General features: G+C 36.9%; 1 protein-coding gene across 2 annotated transcripts in view; it reads left to right on the top strand.

Annotated features, from left to right (window-relative positions):
* ttc39a (tetratricopeptide repeat domain 39A) overlaps positions 1-24,304 on the top strand; it is a 29,393-nt gene that overhangs the window by 3,754 nt on the left and 1,335 nt on the right. The window contains exons 1-18 of one of the 2 annotated variants that reach the window (XM_038281102.1): positions 1,243-1,422; positions 6,086-6,190; positions 13,392-13,523; positions 14,940-14,980; positions 15,212-15,279; positions 15,358-15,422; positions 15,553-15,652; positions 15,877-15,942; positions 18,209-18,317; positions 18,405-18,472; positions 18,580-18,639; positions 19,052-19,213; positions 19,380-19,471; positions 21,068-21,188; positions 21,792-21,903; positions 22,647-22,761; positions 22,946-23,062; positions 23,648-24,304. The exon at positions 23,648-24,304 is cut by the window's right edge and continues 1,335 nt beyond it. In XM_038281102.1, coding sequence (XP_038137030.1) covers positions 1,385-1,422; positions 6,086-6,190; positions 13,392-13,523; positions 14,940-14,980; positions 15,212-15,279; positions 15,358-15,422; positions 15,553-15,652; positions 15,877-15,942; positions 18,209-18,317; positions 18,405-18,472; positions 18,580-18,639; positions 19,052-19,213; positions 19,380-19,471; positions 21,068-21,188; positions 21,792-21,903; positions 22,647-22,761; positions 22,946-23,062; positions 23,648-23,762 — 1,686 coding nt within the window. In that variant the 5' untranslated portion in view covers positions 1,243-1,384 and the 3' untranslated portion in view covers positions 23,763-24,304. Of the gene's footprint in view, positions 1-1,242; positions 1,423-6,085; positions 6,191-13,391; positions 13,524-14,939; positions 14,981-15,211; positions 15,280-15,357; positions 15,423-15,552; positions 15,653-15,876; positions 15,943-18,208; positions 18,318-18,404; positions 18,473-18,579; positions 18,640-19,051; positions 19,214-19,379; positions 19,472-21,067; positions 21,189-21,791; positions 21,904-22,646; positions 22,762-22,945; positions 23,063-23,647 lie in introns of those variants that run through there. The other variant, XM_038281101.1, reaches the window with a different exon arrangement.

Below are 24,304 nucleotides of genomic sequence, written 5' to 3'. Positions count from 1 at the left end.
AGTCCTCTGGTCAGAAGACTGCAACTTTTTGGGCACAAATGTAGTGAAGTGTTGGTAGAAAGAAAGATGGACTGAGCTAACGGGACACTCCTGATAGAAAACTGTGGCAGATGTTCGCCTTCTATCAGAATGGATGCACCCTAAGAAAAACAGATAATTAATGTTTTAGAATGTCCTAGTCAAAGTGTAGGTCTAGATCTGATAAAAAAAAAAAAAAAAAAAAAAAAAAAAAAAAAAAAAACCTTTGCAAAACTTGAAAAGAAATTACTGGACAAAAAAGCTGCCATTGTGTTCTGACTGAGCTAGAGCTATTTTATAGATATGATGAGTAAACATGTCTCTCTGTAGACCCTCTAGGCTGCTGCTGACATATTTCCACAGACATTAAGACATTATGCAGAAACAGAAAGTGTATTCAACTCTCTGCCACAATAATTAGCAGTGAAGCTCTATCTTTCTCTATAATTAAGTGAACCTGGCAATGGCAGGGTTGGGTTAAGAACTATTGTCAGAAATGTGGCTGTATGAAAACAGATGTGACATTCAGCACATTTTCTGTTAGCAAAGCTGCTGATGGTTGGTGCAGGGATAGACCTATGCTTAGAGCCTCTGTCCTCCATGCAGCTCCTGCCCACTACAGATATAAAAACAAAAAGAATAGTTATATGAGGTGTAGATGTGGTCAGTCCTCTTTAACATAGTGTTAAACCGATGGTTGGGATGTCGTCTGCTGTTTTCTGAGTTTCCCCCCCAGTGGGAACAGCTGTGCTGCGTCTGTGGCCTCTGTTTCAGGACACGCTGCAGTCCTCACTCTCTGGCACTGCAGCACACTCAATTGGAACTCTACAGCAATCATTACCTCTGACCTATATAGAGCTATATCTTCTTATTCTCACTCTTCTCTTTTCTTTTGCCCTTCTATACCAGCTTGTATAAAAAAAGTAATCAGGCTCTGGAGCTTTGGACATTTAAACCCCACCCTCTTAGTTTGCTTTGACCAATCAGAACACACACTGCAGTGAGGTTGGAAATGAGGGGAGGTGGTCCAGGCTTTTTTATTTGTGTGTTTGTGTGTGTGTTTAGGGCAGCACAGATGGTGTGTTCTCTCCTCATGTGTGATGGTCATGCCAATCTCATTAAAGGCTGCTGTTGCTGCTGCCTCTGACCTCTTCCTCCCTCCTCCTCCCCTCCCTCCTTCCCTCCCACCTTCGCTCATTCATTCTTCTCCCTCTCCTTTCTTCTGCTGCTTCTGCTCTAGTGTCTGCAGCCACTGAAAGAAACGCAGATCATTATTTACTCTGCACCGCCAGTGAAGGCCAGAGGCTCACTTCTGCAAATTTACTGTCTGCTACCTCTCTGTCTTCCTTCTAACACACTTTACCAGATGAAAATGTCACAAGAAGACGACACTCTGTCCACCGGGTAAGATAACATGTTGCATGTTTTGCTTCATCACATGAGGGGGAAATGAATTTCTTCTGGTCTTCTGACAGTCAGGCAAGTAGGCGAGCTTACACTTTTATATAAACAAGCCTCTAAGGGCTTGATACGGGCTGGAATGAGTCGACAAACTAATGCTTCGTCACTCCTGTGGGGCTACGTGCGTGCGTGGGTTAGTGCAAAAACCGGTGTGCATGACCACATGGTGTGATGGTTTTATGTGTGCATCTGGCTGATAATGAAAAGCATTGTGTAAGTTGCTCTCTGGAGAAATTAACAGAATTGCTGACTTGAAACTTTATTGAATTATTGGGACGATGCGTGGTATGCACATCCTGGAGCTGACGGGTTCTTTTTGTCCGACTGATTGTTTAGCTGCTTCTGTCTTCTGCTTTTTTCTCGTTTTAAAGGTCTTGGTCATGTACTGAATGAAAATTATTGATATGCTGTTTCCTCAAACCTAAAAGTGCCAGAAACTTGCCTTCTAATCAGGTGGTACCAGTTATATTGGTTTCTAGTTAGAGCTCACTAAGTGAGATGGTGGTTTCCTGAAGAAAAGAGTCGTCAAAGCTATTAAATTAACATCAATTATGAAGTTTATTAACCAGTGGTGATCCATTATGTTAAATCCTGTTGACAGAGTCAGGCTTTTATCTTTAATTATAATCAGACATTCAACTTAACAGAGAGGCCATTATATTTTTAACTTAACTGACTCCTTTTATTGATTATTATTATTGATTGTTATTTTAATTAATATATCCCATAAGAAGTTATTTTGGGTTATAATCAGGGTTATAATCTCTCCTATATTCATAAGAGTCAACTGTGACAATGACGAGCTTTACTATCAGAGAGAAAGGGGCGTGCTGTAAAAATATTTAGAAGTTAGAGTACAATTAAATTTACGCAATTCTGTGATTATTTATTTGCATAATTCATTATAAACAATTTACTTTGGCCAGAAATTACTTGCTACAGTCAGGTATATGACTATGAAATTGGGGTTGTGATTGATAAGATGGTAAATTATACTTTAGAGTTTAGTTCAGTTGCACACCACATCTAAAAAGTAATTCAAATTTTTTTATATTTAAACAGCAATAAGACAAGTGATTATATAAGAAGGTGTCTTGTTATAATACAATCAGAAATTTCTTATGTTTAAAGGAAACTGTATAAATTGACCTAAGGGTTATAAATGACGCCTCACACCCCCACCATGGACTGTTCTCCCTCTGGGAAGGGGCTTCAAAGCATCCGATGCAGCTTCTTCCCCACTGCTGTTAGACTGTTAAATGTTGAATAAAAAAAGCTGAATGTTGCGAAAGCTGTAAATCATATCTCAGTCCGAGTTTTACATTTGATCATTGCTGCGCCTTAAGAAATGGAAACGTCTTGAGAGCTTTGCAAAAAGAAATTTCGTTTTGTATACACCCTGTGTGTAGAAAATGACAATAAAGTTTGTCTAAGCCCAAGTAAATAGCGGACGGCTGTAAGTTAAATAAAATTTACAGTAGAGTATTTTGGTGTGTGGAGAAGTGCGAGGTTATAGCAAACGCTAATTAAAAACTCAGCTGTATCTTGCTCTAAAGTTCTTGTCATTCAAACGCTACATGATGTTATACCTTTAGTGTAGGAATTACAGATAAGTCCGAAAATGTAAATACTTCAGTCTGTTTTGGCTGTTTATGGATATCAAACCCTTTTCCTAAAGCTGTTTACAAGAATCTAGTATCTAACTGTTGGAAATTTTAGATATTAGATTCAGAAAAAACATACATACGTATAACATGAATTTGAATATGCAAAGTTTGTGTTCACTTTGGGAGGCTGTGTAGTTTCTGTTTGTAGTGATACGCATGAATCGTCTGTGCTGATCTTAACAGAGGATATACATTATCTGGTAACAATCTCAAGACCAGAGGATGTTAACCGGTGATGATGTACAGTTTATCTTTTTTTATTTTTATTATTATGATAAAGAAAAAGAGCTCAGCAAATAAGAAAACGCCTCAAAATGTATTATACCTATTTTCTGCTTACTCTGAAAGAACAATAAGAGTTTATATCATTAGACATTAGCTGACAATTTAAGACTGGGCCTATCCTAATAGCATTTCACATGTCACTTTATCTACATCAGATAAACTAAATATTTTAAAATGCATGCAAACTATATTCACTTTATCTGTATCTACAGATCAGACCAAAATAATCCCCTTTATTATTTACTACTGAGATTAGTTCAAAATAAACAATAGGAGTAAATTAATTGATAGTAGCTGCACAGAGGAAACATGAAGGAAAGTGCAGGTCAGACTGGCTCTATGGAGTCAGGAGTCACGTGTGGGAGGACATGTGACATGTAGGCGTGCTTGTTTTAATTTCTTGGCCCTTTAAATGGTTATGCTATTTATACTGTGGAATATCATTATTTTGATTATTACAGTTATTCAGTACATAACTTCTTGAAAACACAATCCTTTAATGCTACATTTTCAGACTGAATTGTTATGAAGGAAGGCACACCAATTGTACGTGTGTGTGTGTTTTTTTTTTTTTTTTTACCTCAGAACGAGTCTATGTGTTATCAGGAAACTGAGCTTTTTCCTTGTTGCTGGTCATATGGTGAAGGCAGGAGTCACCCGCATGTCATTAGCCCAGCCTGCCCGGAGCTGTGTGTGCTCCTCCATCATGGTGATCCTGTCTGCCTTCATGACATGATTTAATTGTTTCTCTGTGCGGCTAACAGACAAGAATTTAACAGTTTACAAGTCCCCATTGTTTGGTACATTATTTGCTCTGCTTTTGCACTGGTATTTCCCTGTTTAATGTTTGTTATTAAGACTGGACTTGTTCGCATTAGATCTAACTTACTGCAGGCTACCTCTCCTCCTGACTGAGACGTATAACTGGAAATCAGTTATAAAGCTGGTAGTCTTTGCAGTCTTAGACAAATATTTAGGGGTGCATTATATATTCAGTGCATTCTTTTGGAATAAGAAAACTGTTCTGGGCATACAAAAAGTTTCCTTAGTCCAATTCTGTTGGTTTATCATTCTTTCAGCAACATATCTTGGTTTAGCCTTGTAGCACCCATGTTTAACCATGAACACATGAGCACCCCTGCAACAGCTGGCCGTGCTCATCAGATTCCAAGATTCCCAACTTCTTCACACCCTCACCAGACATGTGAATCCTCCAAGTAGCTCAAATTTTCCTAATGCTTTAGGAACTACTGCCACTGTGCGCATGGGGTCCCTTCACTGCTTGGGCTGCCGCAAAAAAAAAAACATCCCACCAAGCATCTGAAGCAAATCAACCACAAACAAGAAAAGGAAAGACCCTTTCAGGCCCCCTACAAATAAAAAAATACATGCACACAGGTACATATAGGCTTCTAAGCTTGGGGGATGCATAAACACTCCTTAATTTCACAACAAAAAAAAGCTAAACAAAGGTGTAAATATTTTAGGCTGCATTTCATAGATAAAATGTTCTCAAAGGCAACCCCAGATCTCATAGTTGCATACTTATCATACAAGAAGAGGAATTTAGGATTGTAAAGCCTTGATATGATTAACTTATTTAGCGTTAAGTCTTGCTTAATGTTAAAATTTGTAAAATGTGCACTGAAACTAATTTGTCATGTGTAAATTACTGCACAAACTGAAAGGTGATAGTGGTGTGTGTTCTGCACAGAAACTCCCCTTACCTGCATCCTCACAAGTTGCTAATAAGTTGATTATATTGATTCTCATAGTAGGACTGAAACTAGAGGTGGAGGTGCAGAAACCTCCTGTATATAGGGGCATTGTGAGGAAGTACATCATGCAGAAATAATACTCTGGGAATTAGCTTTGTTATGACAAAAATAAGCAGGAAAAAAGCTGTTTGTCAAGTACAGTGTTTATTAGTGTCATGCTAACTTTCCACCATATAGTCCGAGGCTCTGCTGACCTCAGGCCAGTCCTAATCGAGTGTGTGAAGAATCCCAAGCTGATGCTGCTACTCATCATAGGGAAACATGATTTCACGTGTAGCTTTTGTCAGCCATAACTTGTGCTCATTTAGGGAAGCTGTCACGTGAGGGTCATCTGGAAGATGAAGCCAAAGGTGACTGAGTCCTGACATGACCTGGTCATCTTTCAACACATGTAACAGGCTAGAGTCATATTTGAGACAAATATTTACTCTTTTACAGTTTTATGTTTTCTGGATAAAAACATTGTTTTTTTAAGCAGCTTTAGCTGTTACTGATTTCCTCTGTAATTTACAGTGTAACGCAAAGATAGAAAGAGATCAGGTCGGTCCATCTATCAGGCTCATGCTGCCTTTGTTCCTGTTTTTTATTTTCTTATCTAGAGTACAGCACTTGTATTGTGAAAAATGTTATAAACAGGAAGCATGTATAGGTCAGCAGTGATGGTCTGATATGAAAGAGAATGAAACATAGAAAAGAGCTAGAATAAAAAATGCATTAATAATTTTAGATTACTTTATCAGGATAGCTATGCTTAATGTGGTGTTCAGTTTTAATTAATGAAATAACACAAATTAAGTTTTTCAGCTTGTTTATATCAGCTCAAACATACTGTATAACATTTTATTGTGTTTAATCTGGATGTATGTGGTCCTGCAGGTGCTCTCGGTCCGACCTCTCGGTGGCTCTGGAGGACTGCATGGCTGCCCTCGATCTGTTCCTCAGAAATGACTTTGAGGAGGCGCAGGCCCGTCTCTCAATCAGGTAAGACCACAGCCTTAAAATGAAATTAACACAGATTTAATGCGCTCCAGGCTCAGATCTCATTGGTAAAGAAGGGATTTTATAAGAACATATGCAGACTACTTGATACAGAAAGGATACTGCAGACAGTGGAGATTTGGGGTTTGATTTGCTTTTACTGAACCTTTTCTCTGCTTATGAGTGTATTTATTCTAGATCTAACTGAAGTGGTTCAGTTATGAGTTGTGATTGCTGGTTATTGTGTTGGATTAATCTTCTCTGGAATGTTCTAATCATCTTTGTGTTGGTTAAATTATTTTTTTGGTTGCTTGAGAGCTTCATGTAGTGCCTAGTTTAGAGGACTTCCTGACAGAAATCATGCAGCGGTTAAATAACCTTGATCAGTGACCTGGATATCAAGAGTCCTGTGCTTCATCAACATTTCATTTGAAACTTAATGACCTGGATGACCTTTTTGACAGCATATTGTCACTTTAACATCATCCCAGCTAACTGATGCTTACATGAAGCAAGACTGTAGACACCAATCCTAAAAACAGCAGCTGCAGACGCACCAAAATATAATCTAATTAGTTAATAGACCATCGTAAATAAATTTTACCTTTTTCTAAAGGCCACCCTTTTACATTTACATTGTTCCTAAATGGATACGGTTCATTAAAAAGCTTTGGGCAGATGGACTTTAAAGTTTTTTAAGCAGGAAAAAAACTAAAATCCACCTTTGAAACAATGTAGTTTGAGCATGTGTCTTATTTCCTCCACCTGCCTTTTTTGAGCTGCTGCATTTCCTCATTCCTTCCTAACCCTGTTATAAAATTTCCTCTAAAAGAATGAGTCCAAATGAAGAAACAACTGTAGTCGTTTAACTCTTGGTTTGTCCATCTTTTGCTCTCTTGGTGTGTCATGGTTTTACACTTACTACATAAGGAGCTTCACTTACCCTGATGAGATTTGCTTTATATTTCTAAAATGTCAGCATAGTGGAGCTTAATTTACAGCATATGACATCCTATTCATTTATGTCCACTGAGGCTTTGCCATATTTTTCTTCCAAAAAGTGGTCGGTATCAAAAACAATAGAATAGAGTTGAATAGAATAGAAAATCCCTTTACTGTCCCTCAATGGGGAAATTCTGGTGTTTCTTCCAAATAGTGGTCAGTATCTCGCACATCTCGCAGCTATAAGCACTGCTTAGACCTTATTACTTGCAATGCATTCAACATCTGCTGGACGGCAATAGCTCATTGAAAATCATTGGTAAAAGTTTGATCACAGATGAGAGGAAAATATAAGGTTGTCATGACCGATAATCTAAACATAAAAGAGAATTGGTTTCATGTGATAGTGTTAACCTCAACATGAACATAGAGAAATGCTTCCCGGCACTTACAGTTCACATGCCCGTATGGAGGATCATCTAATGTCAAAAGTGAATTACATCCTGCATCATAACCGTCCCCACACTAAAGCTGTTTAGTTGATTTATTTTTTATAGCTGAAAGGTAGTAGCTCAAGTTGCTGAATACACACAATCACTCATCAGAGGTGAACAAAAACTCTGAATTGATGGAGAAAGCAGTGGGTGTACAGGAATGTGATAAAGATTGATTAAACACAACAGAAATATCAGCCATACTCTTCTTAAGTGAACCTTTTCTTGTTTGCTGTAGGCGTTGTGGGCAAATTGTTGACTATCAGGACCAGATGAGGCAATAAATTTCCACAGCAGTATTTCAATATATTTTACATTTATTTTGAATTAATCTTGATGGCCTTTGCTTCTTAATAAAACATTAGTGAATAGACAGTTAGAGTAACATATTTTAGTGATGTTTTCAGCCAGCTGGGAAGAGTCTGCCACTGGCAGCAGCTCTTCCAAGATTTCTTGCTTTGTGTTTCATTGATAACTTTGTAAGACCGAGGATCAGTCCCACCCAGCCTCATGTTTTGTACTCCAGTGCAGTCATCAAGTTACTCTATTGTTGGGTTTTTATTCTTTGGACTATTATCAACATTCTTATCACACTGTAGCTAATATTTCCTGCTCCATAGAAGGATTCAAGTGGGGTGGGCCAGTCCTTATAGCCTCGGCTTTTAATTTTCTGTGCTGACTTCCAGTAAGACACGCTTTCTGTCACCTGACACCTTGAGCTGATAAATAGTTACTCAACTGGGATTAAAGCTGAAGTCTGTAAGTTTTTAAAAATCACTTTTTTGTCATATTGGCTAAAACTGTCCCTATGCCCAGACAGCAGTACATGTGATATGTAACCTGTGAAAAAAACTGCTTCAATTGGTCCCACATACTGCCTGTATTTCAATCTGGAAAGAATAATTCAATCACAGCCAGAGGAGCGTCTGATGGAGTGTCAATCACAGCTCACACACGCTGAATAACGCATGGCGGAGCGACAGCCACCAGCGAAAGACAAACTTCCCTTACTGCCCCTGCCGACAACTGCTTACACGGCAAACTTCGGTATAACCAGCATCTTATATCTAGCTGCTTGGAGGTGAGTGTTATCGCTCTTACCGGTTCACACTCCATGCCGCGTACGCTGCTTGGACGCTTCTGGTCGCATGCGGTAGCCGCGCAGATGCTGTGAGAGGGGTGGAGCTTGGAGGTGGGGCATGAGTGAAGCAGAGAGGGTGGGGGAGTGGCGTGAAACCTGTTTTTCTTCAAATTTTCAGTCGAAGTCTGCTCTCTTCTCAATGTTACAGACTGCAGCTTTAATTGATAGATTTTAGTGTTGTCTAACTTTCTAAAAAGCCACCATTTATTCTATTGATATATTAAATACAATCAAAGACTACTAAATAATGTTAAATCTAAACATATTTTGTTTTAGATTAGTTATGATTACCAAACTCTTTTTTTTTTTTTCTTCTTCCACAGCACAAGCAAAAGACTTTGTTAAGATAGTGGCTAACGCTGGTTGGAGGGTGTCAAACAGTTAAATAGATGGTATCACGATGAGGAAAACACGCTAAAGGGAAAAATTAAAGCCATGTGGATAATGATGCTTAACATACCACTACATTACTTATTGTCCTAAAGAGACAAGGTCAATGTTTGTGGGAGTTTGTCACAAAACAGGAAACTTTTGGCCAGAGCTAAAACATGATGGCCTACAAACCTGACTCCCTTCCACGTCCTGTCAGGAGAAATGGGTCAAACCCCCTGCAGACTGTGGAAAGATCCACAAAACATTTAAGATCATACAGTTTAAAAGCCTTTCTACTGAATATTGAGGACAATTAAGTAGACTTAATGAATTTAAAGCAAAAATGTTTCTTCCGTGCGCATTTAGAAAATAGAAATAAGTTTGGTTAAACAAATTGGCCTAAAACTGGAAAGATTTAGCCTAAACATTAAGCCCAGTACAAACCCGCTCTCTTCACGCGGAGATTGACCGGTATGTTTCTTTCTCATGTCCATGCAGACCACTAAAAATGCATTTTGATCATAACATAGGAATATGATCTCTAAAGCACAATTTGAAAAGAATACAATTTAAAAACTTGGTGTTAACGGTGGAATTTGGAAAAAAAAAATTGAAATATGATATTTTTAAAAAATGTAAAAAAGGATACAATAAATGAAAAAATATCTTTTGAAAAAATAAAACAGCAAAATTACCTTCAAAACCTTATTTGATTATGAAGTTTTATTTCCATTTACAAAACATGTTAATTGCTGACAACAATGATTGAACAAAATTCACTCCATAGTTTAAAAATAAAGATTTTTATGTTAAAGAAATACTTAAACTCTTCTGCTATGGGTTTTTTTGCCCCTTCAATTTATCTGTTTTAAAACAATAAACCCCAAAGAGTTAAAACACCAGAACAAATCTCTGCTGTAGTGTTTTTGTATTTTGTCTTTTCAGATCACTAATTTCTCCATCCGTTAACCTGCTCAGCTTGGATAAGTGCTTACATGTGGACACACTTAACTGGACTGAAACTAATGCATTATCATGCTGAGTTCCAATGAGTCAGCCTCTATTTCTGCTGCCTGGTATTATTTTCCTCTTACAGCTGATGAAAACACGTCATCTAAGAGGAGAAAATTAGATCAAACCAATAAAAAATGTTTTTTCTTTTTTTATTATCCAGACAAGATTGATCATTAAACATAATTTAATCATCTCAATATATTAGAGATAAATCAATATCAGTATATGACGATAGACCAATATCAATAGAAAATAAATCTGATATTTTCCATAATTCCACAGAACCTTAATCTAGAACCACATGATAATCTGTGGGATTGAGGCAGATTTAGCCTCTCAGACTCTCACTGCCTAACTGGTAGCAGGGCTGATCTGTTTTTAAAGGTGAAAGCTTATGAAAGGCTTATATAGTGTTACATTTTTCAGACATATTGCTCAGCCATAGTTTGAGGTAACCTGATGAAGAGGCTGGTATAGGTACAAGGCTTCATTTCTATTTAGCCCTTTTTATATTATTCACAGGTCTTAATTGTTAATATTGATTTTCTGCATTTTCTTATGTTAAAGCGGTAATACCAAAATACTTGTCTATCAAAGAGGAAATGTGAGTTGTTCCTAGCTTTACTTTAGATTTCCCTTTTTTTTAAATTAAAGATTGCTAAATGTTTTTATTTGGGTACAAAAAGTATTTTGTATTCATCATAGGCTGTTTTATTGTATTTTCTTTTAGTTACTCATTTATCAAAGAGAGGATGTGAAGTTACAGTCGTTACAGAGGTGCTGGCCGTTCATGTGACGGGAACAACTAAAGTCACTCGACCTTAAACTGACTGGTGAAGAACCAAATTACTAAGAACAGCAGGAGGTTAATTCATTTTTACTGAATCTAATTCAGTGAGTATTTAGGAGAGCAGCCCAACAGGGGAGTCAGTCAGCTGGGAGGGAGAACATTTGCATCATTGCAATGTGATAGAAAGAGCCATGCAGTATTAATTTGCTAATATGCTTACCAGATCCCTGCCTTACATGCAGACTAATATTAATGCTAATTTTAATTGAAAAATCACTGCATCTACCCATGCTATTGGTTAGGTGTCCATCTATATAAACAACATAACACATTTAAACAGAGTAATGACCTACACTGATATTGCACTTGCGTCACATATTAAAGCTAGTGTATGTTGTTTTAGATCCAGTGTTTGTTTCCCTGACAGCAACAGAGTTAGCTCGAATAATAAAAAAGAACAAACAAAAAAAGCTACCAACAAGCAGCCTGGTACAAATACATTTATATTTGCTTCTAGAGATATATCAGATTGAACACCTCAAGTCTTTAATAAATTTAGACCTTGTCCTTCCTCCTAATGTTCTCTTTCAGAGTGGTTTGCTGAAGGCTAATGTTGGAATGTTTAGACTCTTTGTTCAATGTGATTTCAGAGATAATTCGACCTATTTCTGCATATTTCAGTGCAGCTCTAGTCAGTCCCGTGCAGATAAAACCTACAGAGAGCCAAGGGAAATTTATTTGTACAGCCCAATTCACTACAAAGATTATTCAAAGTGCTCTACATTAGTTAAATAATAAAATGGACAGAATGTAGATGGAAAATAAAAGCAGAATAAAAACAAGTAAAATAAGTACAAACAAGGTTTTAAGTACTTTAGCAGCTTTTGCTCCCTCTTAGTGAGTTTTTATTTGCACACTGTGCAGATCATGTCATGCCACACAGGCGGGCAACTGCAGCACTCAATGCATTCTCTCTTCACTATAGTGAGCAGCGTTAAAGATGAAAAATGTTTTTCTAAACCATGCACACATAGAGAGATTTCACTTTTTAAATAATAGCAATATAAAATGAGGTAACATTCTTCTTTTGGGGCTTCTGCTTGCATAAAAACACACCTAATAAACCAGGATTACAAAAAATTGTTGGTGTTGTTCAATGATGCATTACTCATTTAAAATGGCTTAATTTAGATCTTGTTTGGGCTGAGATCCGAGCGCCCTTAACAGGAACACAGGCAAAAATGCATTCAGTGTTTACTTGCAAATAAATGTGACTGTCAATTATAAAACTATTGTCCAGACAAGGACTCTGGTTTCCTACAGCTGTTCAGCTGAATTTAGTCCCCTTTGCGTGCAGTGATGCTCCGGTTACTGCTACGCTCTATGATTCGAGTTAGCATGGGTAGAGCGTGGACCAAGGCGTGCCTGGAGTTAAGTCTTTAAAGGAGATTACATTACAGCTCCTCCCTTGAATAATGGAACATTGTGTTAAAAATAACCAAGTCTCTGGTAAAAAAAAACAACAAAAAACATCTAATCATTACATCTAATTTCATGTCTTCAGCTTTAAGGTTTCAGTCAGTGTTAGAATTGCTGTTGCGCTTTAGTTAGCCTAGAAAATGGAAATGTAAAGCAAATCTTAGTGGTTTTTCCTGTGGCTCAGGATTGTTTGGCTGCCTGCTCTTCTTACTTCCTGGTTGTCATTCAGCTTTGACATAGTTTAAACCATTATTAAAGCCATTCAAGTTCAATATCTGAGTAATTTATTTCATTGCTGATTGCTTATGTGCTAAGACAAAATTTGAATTTCACACAAATTTCCTGCAAAAATTGACCTCTTATGTATAGGAGGTCAAGGTTGCTGCTGTTTGTCCAGTTTTTCTTTTCCCAGCAAATTTTCTGTGAGCTGTGAAGTTCGTTCATGCAGACATTAGTATACAACCAGTTAGAGCTGACGGATCACGCGGCAGGTCAATGACTCGGTGTGGTGAAGAGCGCTGACGTGTAGTGAGAGCAAACCTGCCGCATTCCTGCCTGCTCACCTCTATCAGCAAAACAAACAGCCAAACCATGTCTTTTACTCTGCTAAAGACCGAACACATTCAGCTATCTCTACCACGAGGACCACCACCCTGATTGGCTCCAGAGGGATACCTCTGCAGTGGGCTGTTTTTACTTTAACGTATATACATGGGGGAATTTGTCCTGATGATGTTTGAAGAACTGGTGTAACCAGAATTTGAACTAGTCCAACTAGAAGAGCCATAAAAAAAATGCAGCTGATGTTTTTACTAAAACCCAGTGGGGTCAATCCTTCTTGAACAAAAGATGTTGGTCTAAGAAAGAGTATGACTTATAAAAAGGTTTATCTTCCTCATCATGTTTCTTTCACCATTTGTCAGGTCTAGAAATAAAATAACTCACACCTGCCTTTTTGTTTTGTTTTGACAGATCCAAAGACAGCATGTATCACGCCTTGACCTACGCCACTATTTTAGAAATGAAGGCCATGATGACCTTCGACCCTCAACACATTCTGACTGCGGGCTGTACTATGAAGGACGCGCAGGCTCTCTGTCAGCGGTGAGACTTTCCCACAGTCTGAAAATGCAGCTGAGAAATACAGCTGTTCCACCAGCAATAAAGTAATAAATGTACAGGCAGAGCATAGGTCCTCTCTACTTAACAAAGATATTGTATAAAATAAAACAGCTTGTCTGAAGTTTTAGTTGAATGATTCCTATTTAAGTTGCAGATTCAGAAATTTAGACACACGTTGACGCAGCTTTTGAACACTGAAGTCTGTGATTGACGTCATACAGAAGCTGAAAAACAAGCTGGGACAATCCTGACTCATAAGCATGAAAATATTACAGAGACCTGCTAAATTATTAAAGTATGTGACCAGACCTGCAGTTTCCTTTATGGAAATTATTAGCACCGCTGAAGCATTTAATACATGAGAACCAAATGAAAGGCAGTGTTACGCCACCGGTTGTGTAGTTCTCTTTTCCACATTTGTCACAATGCAGCCATAAAGATCAAAACTTTTATATGTGAGCAGCGCACTGTTGTACATTGGGGGGAAAAAATGAATAGATTAATTTAAAGTATATTACCAAAAGAAAAAAGAATCTGTAGTGAGGCATACATTTCTAGCTGTCCCCCATTTCTGCCACACTAAATAAAATCTAGAAACTAAAAATAGATAAATAATAATAAATAAACTAATAAGCTGTTGATAGATTCTCCCAGCTGGGATAATCTATCTATTAATATATATAGATGAAGCTTGTTTCTGGCTTACACTAGCCACACTGTTCAAAATGAATACATCATATCCCCCTGAGCACACCCTACATACAGTGAAACATGGTAGTGGCAGCATCATGCTATTATGAAGACGGTAATGGGAAGATATGTGTATAAGAAGGTGGTTTGGTTAAATAGAGGGTGAGCTATGAGGAAAAACCTGTTAGAGGCTGAGAGAGAAGGTTAGGATCAGGATCAAACCAAAGCATGTTTAGAATGGCCTAGTCAAAGTCCACACCTAATCAGATTGAAAACCTGTGGCACGACTTTAAAACTGCTCTTCACAGATATTCTTAACTTTATTATTTCAAGAAAATGCACATAATTACCTGATGTGCAAAAGACCTACCTACAAAAAAAAAAAAAACTTAAACTGTATGTTCAAGAAAATGTTTCTACAAAATAGTTGCTCAGACAGGCTGAACACGAATGCACAGCGATTGTTTTAGTATTGTATTTATATTAGAACAAAAAAAATTGAAAATAAATAAAATTAAATTTGCCTTTACTTCACAGCTGTACAGCACTTTGTAGTCTACAACCCAATAAAATATATTTATCTCTGTGATTGTTGACCTAAAATAAAAAAAAAGTTGAATGGGTACTTTTGCACCGTGCTGTAAATCTAAACTGACTTTAGTCGATATTTTTAAAAAGAACTTTATTTTTGTCTGTTTTCCCTTTTAGAAACAGAAAGAAGTCAAGCTTCTCAAAAAGCTTCACAGAAGGTCAGTGAGAGTTAAATATTTCACCACAGTCTTCTAGATATCAGTAGTTTGCGTGGTGTTGTCTCTTAAATGTTGGTGCATCAGTCTAAACGGAGAGAAGTTTTTAGTTTAAATCCTGTTTGGTGCATTAAGATTAACATGCCACATATGTAAGCCTGTATATATCCTGCTGTTGCTGCCTCTGTGCACAACCAACCTGTATGGATGAATAATTGCTAGTGTTCACCTCAGAGGAACTTCATGCAGAGGTTTGCTATGCTGAATGTCTACTGCAGAGGGCAGCACTCACCTTCCTTCAGGTCAGCCTTCACACATCAGACAAATGGCAGCCTGCAGGGGAATCTGTCCATATATAACCTTTTTTTCTTTCTATTCAGGATGAAAACATGATTAACTTCATCAAAGGAGGTATTAAAGTGAGGAACAGCTACCAGACATACAAGTGAGAATCTTCACTCTTAGCTCAGACTTCTGCTGCTTTATAAGAATTTAAAAAATGTTGTTCCACACTTTGTGGCAGGATTTGATATTGTGCTTTAGTTCAAATTTCCTGGTCTGTCTCGTCCTCTCAGAGAGCTCCACACCGTCCTGAAGTCTTCTGGATACACACACGGTGACAATCACGGTCATTTCGAGGGCGGCGTTAAGCTGGGAGTCGGAGCCTTCAATCTAGTGAGTGTGGAAAAACAAAACTTGGCCATTAGGTTTTAGAAGCCCAAACTGATGTTTAAAACATATATTCAACATTATTTAGATATTAAGAAGCAAATAGAATACATAGATAACAAAAACAGACCTGATCCTATTTGTGTGAATTTAGAATTAGTTGGTGTTTACCCTTAATTTAAGATATCTTGAGATAGTGTGAGCTTTTCCTGTACCTCTGCCTCCTGTAGATGATTTCCATGCTGCCGACACGAACACTGAAGCTGCTGGAGTTTGTAGGATTCTCTGGTAATAAGGTGAGTCTTACTCAACCAACAAATCATTTTTTTTTTTTTTGTCTTTTTAGAGATGAGCCACTTTTGATAAACAGCAAGACCAACAGTAAGGATTTATATCATACAGTAACAAGCAAACAATAAGAACAATAAGAAAAAAAACAGGATAAGCAAGGCTTAAGGTAAAATGAACAGAAACTCACAAAATAATTCCAAATAATCCAAAAAATACATTTAATTCATGTCATTTTTTATCACAGCATAAAAGCAAAAACTAGTACAGCAAATACAACTAAATAAAATGTATTTAAAATTCAAATACAGGTTCAAAGAAACTGCAGATGTGATGAACTTGAAATTTGGTAAATTTAGGAATAAAACGTCCAAATTGTTTAAATTCAGACAAAGCAAAAAGAGAAGAAACGATGCTTGCTTTCGAAGTTCACTGTCCCAGCTGTTTACACGTCTTCAGTAAGGCAGCTCCACCAATCGGAGATTAACAAGGAAGAGGGATTATTAAGTATTCCCTCACCTATAATTCTTGTTTTTAATTCTGGTATCAATACATTTTTCAGAGGCCTATTTCATTAAAACCAAGATAAGGAATTAAGTCAAGATTTTCCTGAAATCGTGGCTCTTTATTAAAAGTGCATAGTCATATTATTTCATTTCTTTTGTTCTATTTATATGCCAGTAACTCACTCTGATTACATACAAAGATTTTCTGAATGATTGCCACGTCCTGCCGGTGTGTTATTTATTTATGTTCATTTTTTTGGTAAATACAGCAGTAATGCATTAAATACATGATAACCAATCTATAAACTTTAAGATCTGCCCATTTTACCATATTGGCCTTTATTTTAGGTTAATAATTGTTAGTTTGAGAAAAATGACAAGTAACTTATTAAGTTGGTGTGTCGGTTAGGACAGTTGGTTAGGGAATGTGTGTTTTATTTAGGCATTTAGTTGATCCACCATTGTTTGCTGAATCAGTGAATCTGGGATCGACCTCATGGTCTATTTAAAAAAAAACATCAGATCTGCGTTTAGCTGGATGTCTCTTAGTTGCACCTTAGGAGCCAGGCATGGCCTTCTTGGAATGGATGAAGATAGGATCCACTCCTTATGCTAGATGCATCCTGGCTTTATCGCTCGTTCTGGAATTTCTGAATTCAGCTTTCGTTAAATAGGCCTTAGAAGAACTGATTAAGTTGCATTTGTCAAACCCTGAACCTTTTCTGAAAAAAAAAAATATGAAACTAAATATCCTAATAGTTTAAAAGAAAATGTTCCCTAGATTCAGTCACAATGAAGGTAGTTAAAACAGATTTATAATCTTAGATATGTGGGCCCTTTTTTTTTTAACCATTTCTGACAAAAACAGAGTATTGCATTATATCAGGCATGCTGAAGGCACGCTGTCCTGCAAGTTTTATAGGTTCCCCTGCCTTAGCACACCTGATTCTGTTGATTGCAGGTCATCAAAAGCCTGTTAAACAACTATTAATGAAAATCAGCTGTGCTGGAACAGGAAACATCTAATACCCGAAGGACAGCAACCCTCAAGGACCGACTTTTGACATACCTGCATATATGATAAAGGCATGTGTTCATGTCTCTAAATACGGCTGTGAGACTCTGGTAATGATCCTTAAGTGATCCAACAGCTCGTGGTGACCTTTCTCCCACCTAGACTTCCTGTCATTCTGAGTAAACAGAACATCTTTTTAAAGTTCTTGAAATGGAGAGGGATCCCTTCCATTAACAGAAATGATTCCTTTCAGTATTCATTGACTGGTTGAATATTATGTCATCATGAATCATTTGCTGAACACAGTTATGACTGTAGTAAACATGAAAGGTTTTCTAAAAGGATGAAATGAAAGGTTTTTTTTAGCTCCAAACTGACTTTGATTGATTGATCATAATGACTAAGGCAAGTTAAATTCTCTCACTTTTACGTTTGTCTTCATATGACCCGTCAATGGTTCTTATATTTTTTATTTTATTCATGCAAACAATATAGAAAGCAGAATTAACTGGGAGGTGTTGCTTACCTCACTTTTTACTGGAAGTCTCCAGCAGAGGGCACCCAAACAGAGGACATTTTTACGAGGTCCTCTAACATTGTAGATATAGCAGACAAGTCTGATCCTCCACCCCACCATTACATCATAGGATATGTACAAGTATTTTGGTTCTGTTTATGATTTTACCTGCTGATCTTCCCTTAGCAGAGGCTTAACTTATGCTCATGTCTGTCTATGTTTGTGTGCTCCTGCAGGAGTTCGGCCTTCAGCAACTCCAGGAGGGCTCTGCAGAAAGCACTTTCAGGTCATTCCTGTGTAATATGCTCCTGCTATGTTATCACACATTCATGAGCTTCATACTAGGTAAGCCAGGACGCAAAAACACACCGACCTGTGAAAAACAATGATGGCAAACTCGGCTCAGTTAGTTCTGGATGTTTTTTTTTACAGGAACTGGGGAGGGAGACGTTGAAGACGCAGAAAAGCTTTTGAAACCATATTTGAAAAAATACCCCAAGGTGTGTGATAATAATTGTTTTTAGATTATATTTATTTATTTAGATTAAATGTCTTTCTGAACTGAATTGTCTTGTGTCATAGCAAATGTCGTTTTGATTTTTTCTAGGGATCCATCTTTTTGTTCTTTGCCGGTCGAATAGAGGAGATTAAAGGCAATCTGGATGCTGTAAGTACTCTCATCATGGGAATACGTCAGTGGCACGTTACTAGATAGCCCTTATTATGGTGACTATTGATGCACTTCCACCTTGGCTTAAGTGTCCTTTGAGGTATTCAGATTGAGCCTCAGGGTATTTTCAGATCTCTAAACCTATAGTCAAGAAAACCGAAACATATGCTTCATTTGTTTTTAAAGTTCTAAAAATGGTATAACAAATAACTGAAATCAAACTTATAAATTTAGGCTTTGATTTTAATATTTTCCCCTTTTTACATTTAATTTGATACAATGGATGTAAAGCATTGACTGTTTATTGATCCAACATGATATTGGAAAGAAATAGTCTTTGCTGTCCTGAATGATTTACAGAATGCACGGGATCATGTAAACATAACCACCACTGTGCATTCGCTGACAGGCTATCAAGCTCTTTGAGGAGTGCTGTGAGGCTCAACAGCAGTGGAAACAGTTCCACCACATGTGCTACTGGGAGCTGATGTGGTGTTTCACGTACAAGAGGCATTGGAAGATGGCCTACTTCTACGCCGACCTGCTGAGCAAGGAGAACTCATGGTCCAAGGTATGACAGATGAGGCCTTTTTTCCCCTCAACCTCTAAATAGGAGCAGCTTATTTATGTAGATAGAAATGATGGTTTAAATCTGTTCTCAATTGAAGTAGCAACATTTCTTTGATTTCTTTCTAAATGATTAGAGTGGTGTAGTAAGTACACTGTTTCCTCCCCAGGCTACCTATGCTTACATGAAAGCAGCGTATCTCAGCATGCTGACTGCGGATGACTGCCTTACCTTTGGGGAGACGGCTCTTACTCTGTTCAGGTATGAACCCAGATGATGCTCAAATTACACACAACCAACTGAAAGAGAAATAAGTCATCGTGACAGTTCATTTTGGACATGCATAACAGTTTTGGGACCATTTTAAAGGTTTTGTTGAGGCAAAAATGTGAGAAAGTGGAGCATAACGCCTAAGAGAGAAAGCTAAATATAAAACTGTTCCAAGATTTGGTTAATTTGTCAGGTAAAAGGTTTGTTTTCTCTTCATCATCAGCCATGGCTCTTTAGAGCAGTAAAATGTTTCAAGGGTTCAATTTATGCCATTTGTTGTGATCATTGATAGCAGTCAGTTTATGATGCTAAAGCAGTTTTTTTTTCTCTCAAGAAAACTTCTTGTGTGATTACTAGCAAAATCAATAATTGCAGATATGAGAGAGATTTATCAGACTCTGAATTGTCTGGATTAGCATTATATCACTCCAATGTTGGCTCAAAGATACGTTTACAGCTTTCCTATCACAAAATACAGCAGTATAAATTTGCAAATGAGCAACTAAATACAATAATCATGCTGTCTAATCAGCGTCTCGATAAGCCACACCTGAGAGATGGGATGGACTGTATGCAAAGGAAAACTGATCAGTTTCACTGATTTTTTTTAGCAATATTTGAGAGAAAATTGTTTAATAGAAAATGTTTTAGATTTTAGAGTACAGCTCACAAAAACTGGAAGCAAAAAACAAAACTGATTTTTCTCTCATTTATGTTTTTGTTGTGTGTATGTTTGGAAAATGTAGATACTACATTTTAATGGATGATAATTGGCAATTTTTTCATCTTTTCCCATCTTGTAATTACACCTTAGATTAAAGGATAATTAATCAATTTTATTGTTTTATGGAATTGGGCTTCCTGCCAAGGGTTGATGCATACCAACAACTCTTAACAGGATCTTGGCTTTTCTGGTGATGTAGGAGGATAAGCATTAGTGGAGATAAAATAAAAATAATAACTTGTTACCAGATCTATTCATTTATTTCTGAGAAGCAAAAGGTCTACATTTTATTTATGGATGGTAAGATTGAAGCAGAAGTTCGTTCATTTCCTTTTTGGGATCAGTAAAGTACTTTTGAATTGAATTATACTAAGATTTTTTTCTTTTCTAGATGATAATATGCAGTGAATTCAATATTTTAAAAACAGGAGCATTTTTATAGTTTTTCAATTTAGTCATTGTTTAAAATTCTTAAATAATAAACATGGATGATATTTTAGGTACAGGGATGCAACTTTTTTTCTAATTGAAGGATAGGAGGGTTAAGTAAGCTTTGATACAATGTGGGTTTTATTTGTTTATGCAATGTTTATTTGAACTGCACCATTGGTTTAATGTAATGCAAATAAACAAAAGTGGAAATTGATAGTTTGTAAGAGCCACTTTGGCCTTGTTTGCAGGACAGTCCGTTTTTTTCTCTTTTTAGTGTTATTAGTAAATAAAGGAATAAAAAGTTATAAATCTTAGATTGTTTATTGTCAGTTAAAGGGAAATGGATTTCTGGATAAAGGAGTATCATAGAATGATTTACTGTAAATCTTTCTCACATGTTCTACAGTTTATTTATTGTTTATATGTTTCAGGCAAGTTCCTGGGCTGAAACAGAAAATTGCAGGAAAATCGTTGCCAACAGAGAAGTTTGCGATCAGGAAAGCCCGCCGTTACTTTGCAGATAATCCTGTTCCTCTTCCAGCTCCTCCACTGGTCAGTACTGGAAAATGAATCCTTCCTGCTAGTCTTTGTGAAGCATCAGATACATCCACGACTTAGTGTTTATAAAAAAAAAAAAAGAGGGTTTCCCCTTTAATATGCTCTTATTGGACCCCTGTGGACCCTGCTGGACAATTTGAATCCAATTAAAAAGGACCTAGCAATTGTTTCTGTCCAAACAACGGTTTATACAGTAGTCATCAAGTAGATTAAACAAAGCTGTAACCAGAAAATTTATTCTTATTAACAGTCATTCATTCTTTAATGAGACCCAAATCTTTCTTCTAAGAGAACAAAGGTTCCCTGTAATCTAAAATAGATTAAACCCAGTTATATAAGCATGGTTCCTGCCTTCAGATTGGTCAGATTATCCTAAGATTACTGATATTGGGGCTTGTGACAGTACACAGACAGCTATATGTGTGGTATTGGTAAATGTTTGAGTCAACCAGTCAAAATTCTGATATTGAGGCAAACGTGATTGCTTTTAGTGTGAGAAACCTTGCTGACTCTTAATGAGCTACGAAAAAAATACTTTTATTATGAAGATAGGAGATGCTATGCCTGTAAATGATTTGGCCTTTTTTTGATGCTCAGGAAATGATGTATATCTGGAACGGCTACACAGTCATTGGCAAACAGAAAGACCTAACTGAGGGCATGCTGAAAACCCTGGATGAAGCACAGGCAACACTTGAAAGTTATCCAAGTATGTAAAACTATAAACTGTCATTTCCTTTTAGATTCAGCTCAAGTTGATTCAGTTTATATTTGATACAAAACCTTGCAAAGTTTCTGATAACCTTTCAACTCTTGGGTATCTTTTTATGCTTTAGAGCTAGAAACTTGTGGTTTAATAGTATTTTATGTTATATGGATAATTTCAAAATGGAAGGAAAACATATTTATTTATTCATTCTAGCCTAAAAAGTATAATGTATTGCAATTGATCTTGCAATCCTTTTAACCTTCATCTTTAAATGCTATCATATTTCAATATATATATAATAAAAATATATATTTTCTTTTGTTTGTTTTGACATGAAGATCCATCTCAATTTATGTTTATTTGATAAATCTAAATTTATCAAAGCATTTATAGCATTTAAACACATCAAAATGCTTTGAACTGAACATTTTAGATCTGGCTGTCTAGGGTCACCCAGCTTGAAAGTGAACGTCCACACCAGTTCAAAGTCTTACAGCTACAGGCAAGGCGGCAGCTCTGCAGACTGGACAACTGTGCAGCCTATTTATTTTCCTTCCTTGTTAAAGTTATGCACTAATTTAATAATCAATTTGGATATAAAATCCTTATATAATACGTTATCATTTTGGCTGACAATGTGACGAAATATGAAAACTTTTATGAGATGAATATTTTTACAAGGCACTGTATGAATTGATGACATGATGACTAATGTTGTTTCTTTATTGCTTGGTACTTGTCAGGGACAGAGTACACTATAGATGATCAGTGTCTGTTGAGTCTGTTGAAGGGCCTTTGTCTGAAACACCTGGGCCACCATGTGGAGGCTGAGCACTTCTTCACCCTCGTCCTCTGCAAGTAAGCCTCGTACAGTCACACAAACGCAGATCGAGAAAAAACACTTTTTCATTTTCTGTTTGATAACACTAGCCAGCAGGGTCCTTCTAGTAATGAGGTAGTTTTATACTGTTTGTCTCTTTGTGTGGAAAACCAAACCAAACAACACCTAATATGAATCATTGTGTTTTGTTGTTGTCTGCAGCGAGACTCAGATCAAATATGACCACTACCTGGTACCAAATGCCCTACTTGAACATGGACTGCTGTGTCTGGAACAGGGCAGAAAAGATGAAGCTATTAAACTGCTAGAAACAGCAAAGTAAGTATTTAAAGAAGCAAAAATATTTACTGAAAAGACAGAGTTCTTGACACCCCTTGAGGATTTACATTTAAAGTTTGTTTTTTTTATTATTATTATACCAACATTATTCATTTGACCTGAAGAAATGTTAAGGCTTCAGCCCAGCTAGAGTTCAGATTCCAATCTTATAGAATATCTGAGAAGGAAGCTAAAGATTAGGGGGATGGTAAGAAGGCCTTCCATTTTTAGAGATTTGGAGCTCATCATCAAAGCTGAAAAAACAGCATATAAACATAAAGTGTGAATTACAACAACTAAATTAAACTTTAATTAAGAATTAAATTTTGAAATGGACTCAATCGGACATTAACTTTTTGGAGGAATTTATATAATTTAAAATCAAAATCTGCTTGGGGTATAAATGTCTTTGGACGTAATCGTAAAACTCATCTACATGAAAAGAGAAATGTATATCTATGTCGTGCATTTTTAGAAAAAAATAGTTTTATGGATTGGCTAAAAATCACCTGGTGAGATAATTTAATATGCGTTTTGAACCAACTTTTTGTTTCTAATTGTATGTTTTTTGCTGCTGTGTTTCAGGCACAATTATAAAAACTACTCCATGGAATCACGGACGCACTTCCGTATCCAGGCTGCTTTGCACAAAGCTAAGGGAACTGGGGAGAACGGTGTCCATGTTCCTTGCAGTCCATAACAAACAGAGAAGGGCACACAAGTGCAGTGACCGCTTTCTGTTTGCAGTCCCATAGTGCAAAACCCAGCCTGACCAGCCACCGCCTGTTTGGGCTTAGTTTTTCTGTTCATTAAATATGGAGGCTTTGTTTTTGTTTTTTTTTGGTCTGATGTGTGCTGTTGGCGTGTACATCTGCAGCTCTGTCTGGCCTTATTTGACTTCTTGTGTTTTCTGAAAAGTAATACACTGAGCTTCATTTCCTGATCTGATTTGAAAATCAAACGAGTGAGTTGAGAAGTGAGGCATGTGCTTATGTGAAACTTGCTGGTGTTTCACTATGGCTACTCGCAAAGAGAAGCAAAAAAGGGTCAAATTTCTCTAATTTAAGCACAGCAGGGATCTCCAAATCCACTCTTTCAGCATTATGGGCCTGTACACTTTAGATACATCCCTATTGTAACACAGCTGAATCAAAAGGTGGAGCTATCTCTTGTTGTGTTGAAAAAGGGATGCATCTAAAAGCTGCAAAACAGTAACTCTGAGGACTGGAATTGGAGAACCCT

The sequence above is a fragment of the Cyprinodon tularosa genome, unplaced genomic scaffold (genome assembly GCF_016077235.1).
Source record: "Cyprinodon tularosa strain WSP-4 unplaced genomic scaffold, ASM1607723v1 ctg167, whole genome shotgun sequence".
NCBI lineage: Eukaryota > Metazoa > Chordata > Actinopteri > Cyprinodontiformes > Cyprinodontidae > Cyprinodon > Cyprinodon tularosa.
The sequence above is the reverse complement of the archived record's forward strand: the minus strand, read 5'-3'. Positions and strand labels throughout refer to the sequence as shown.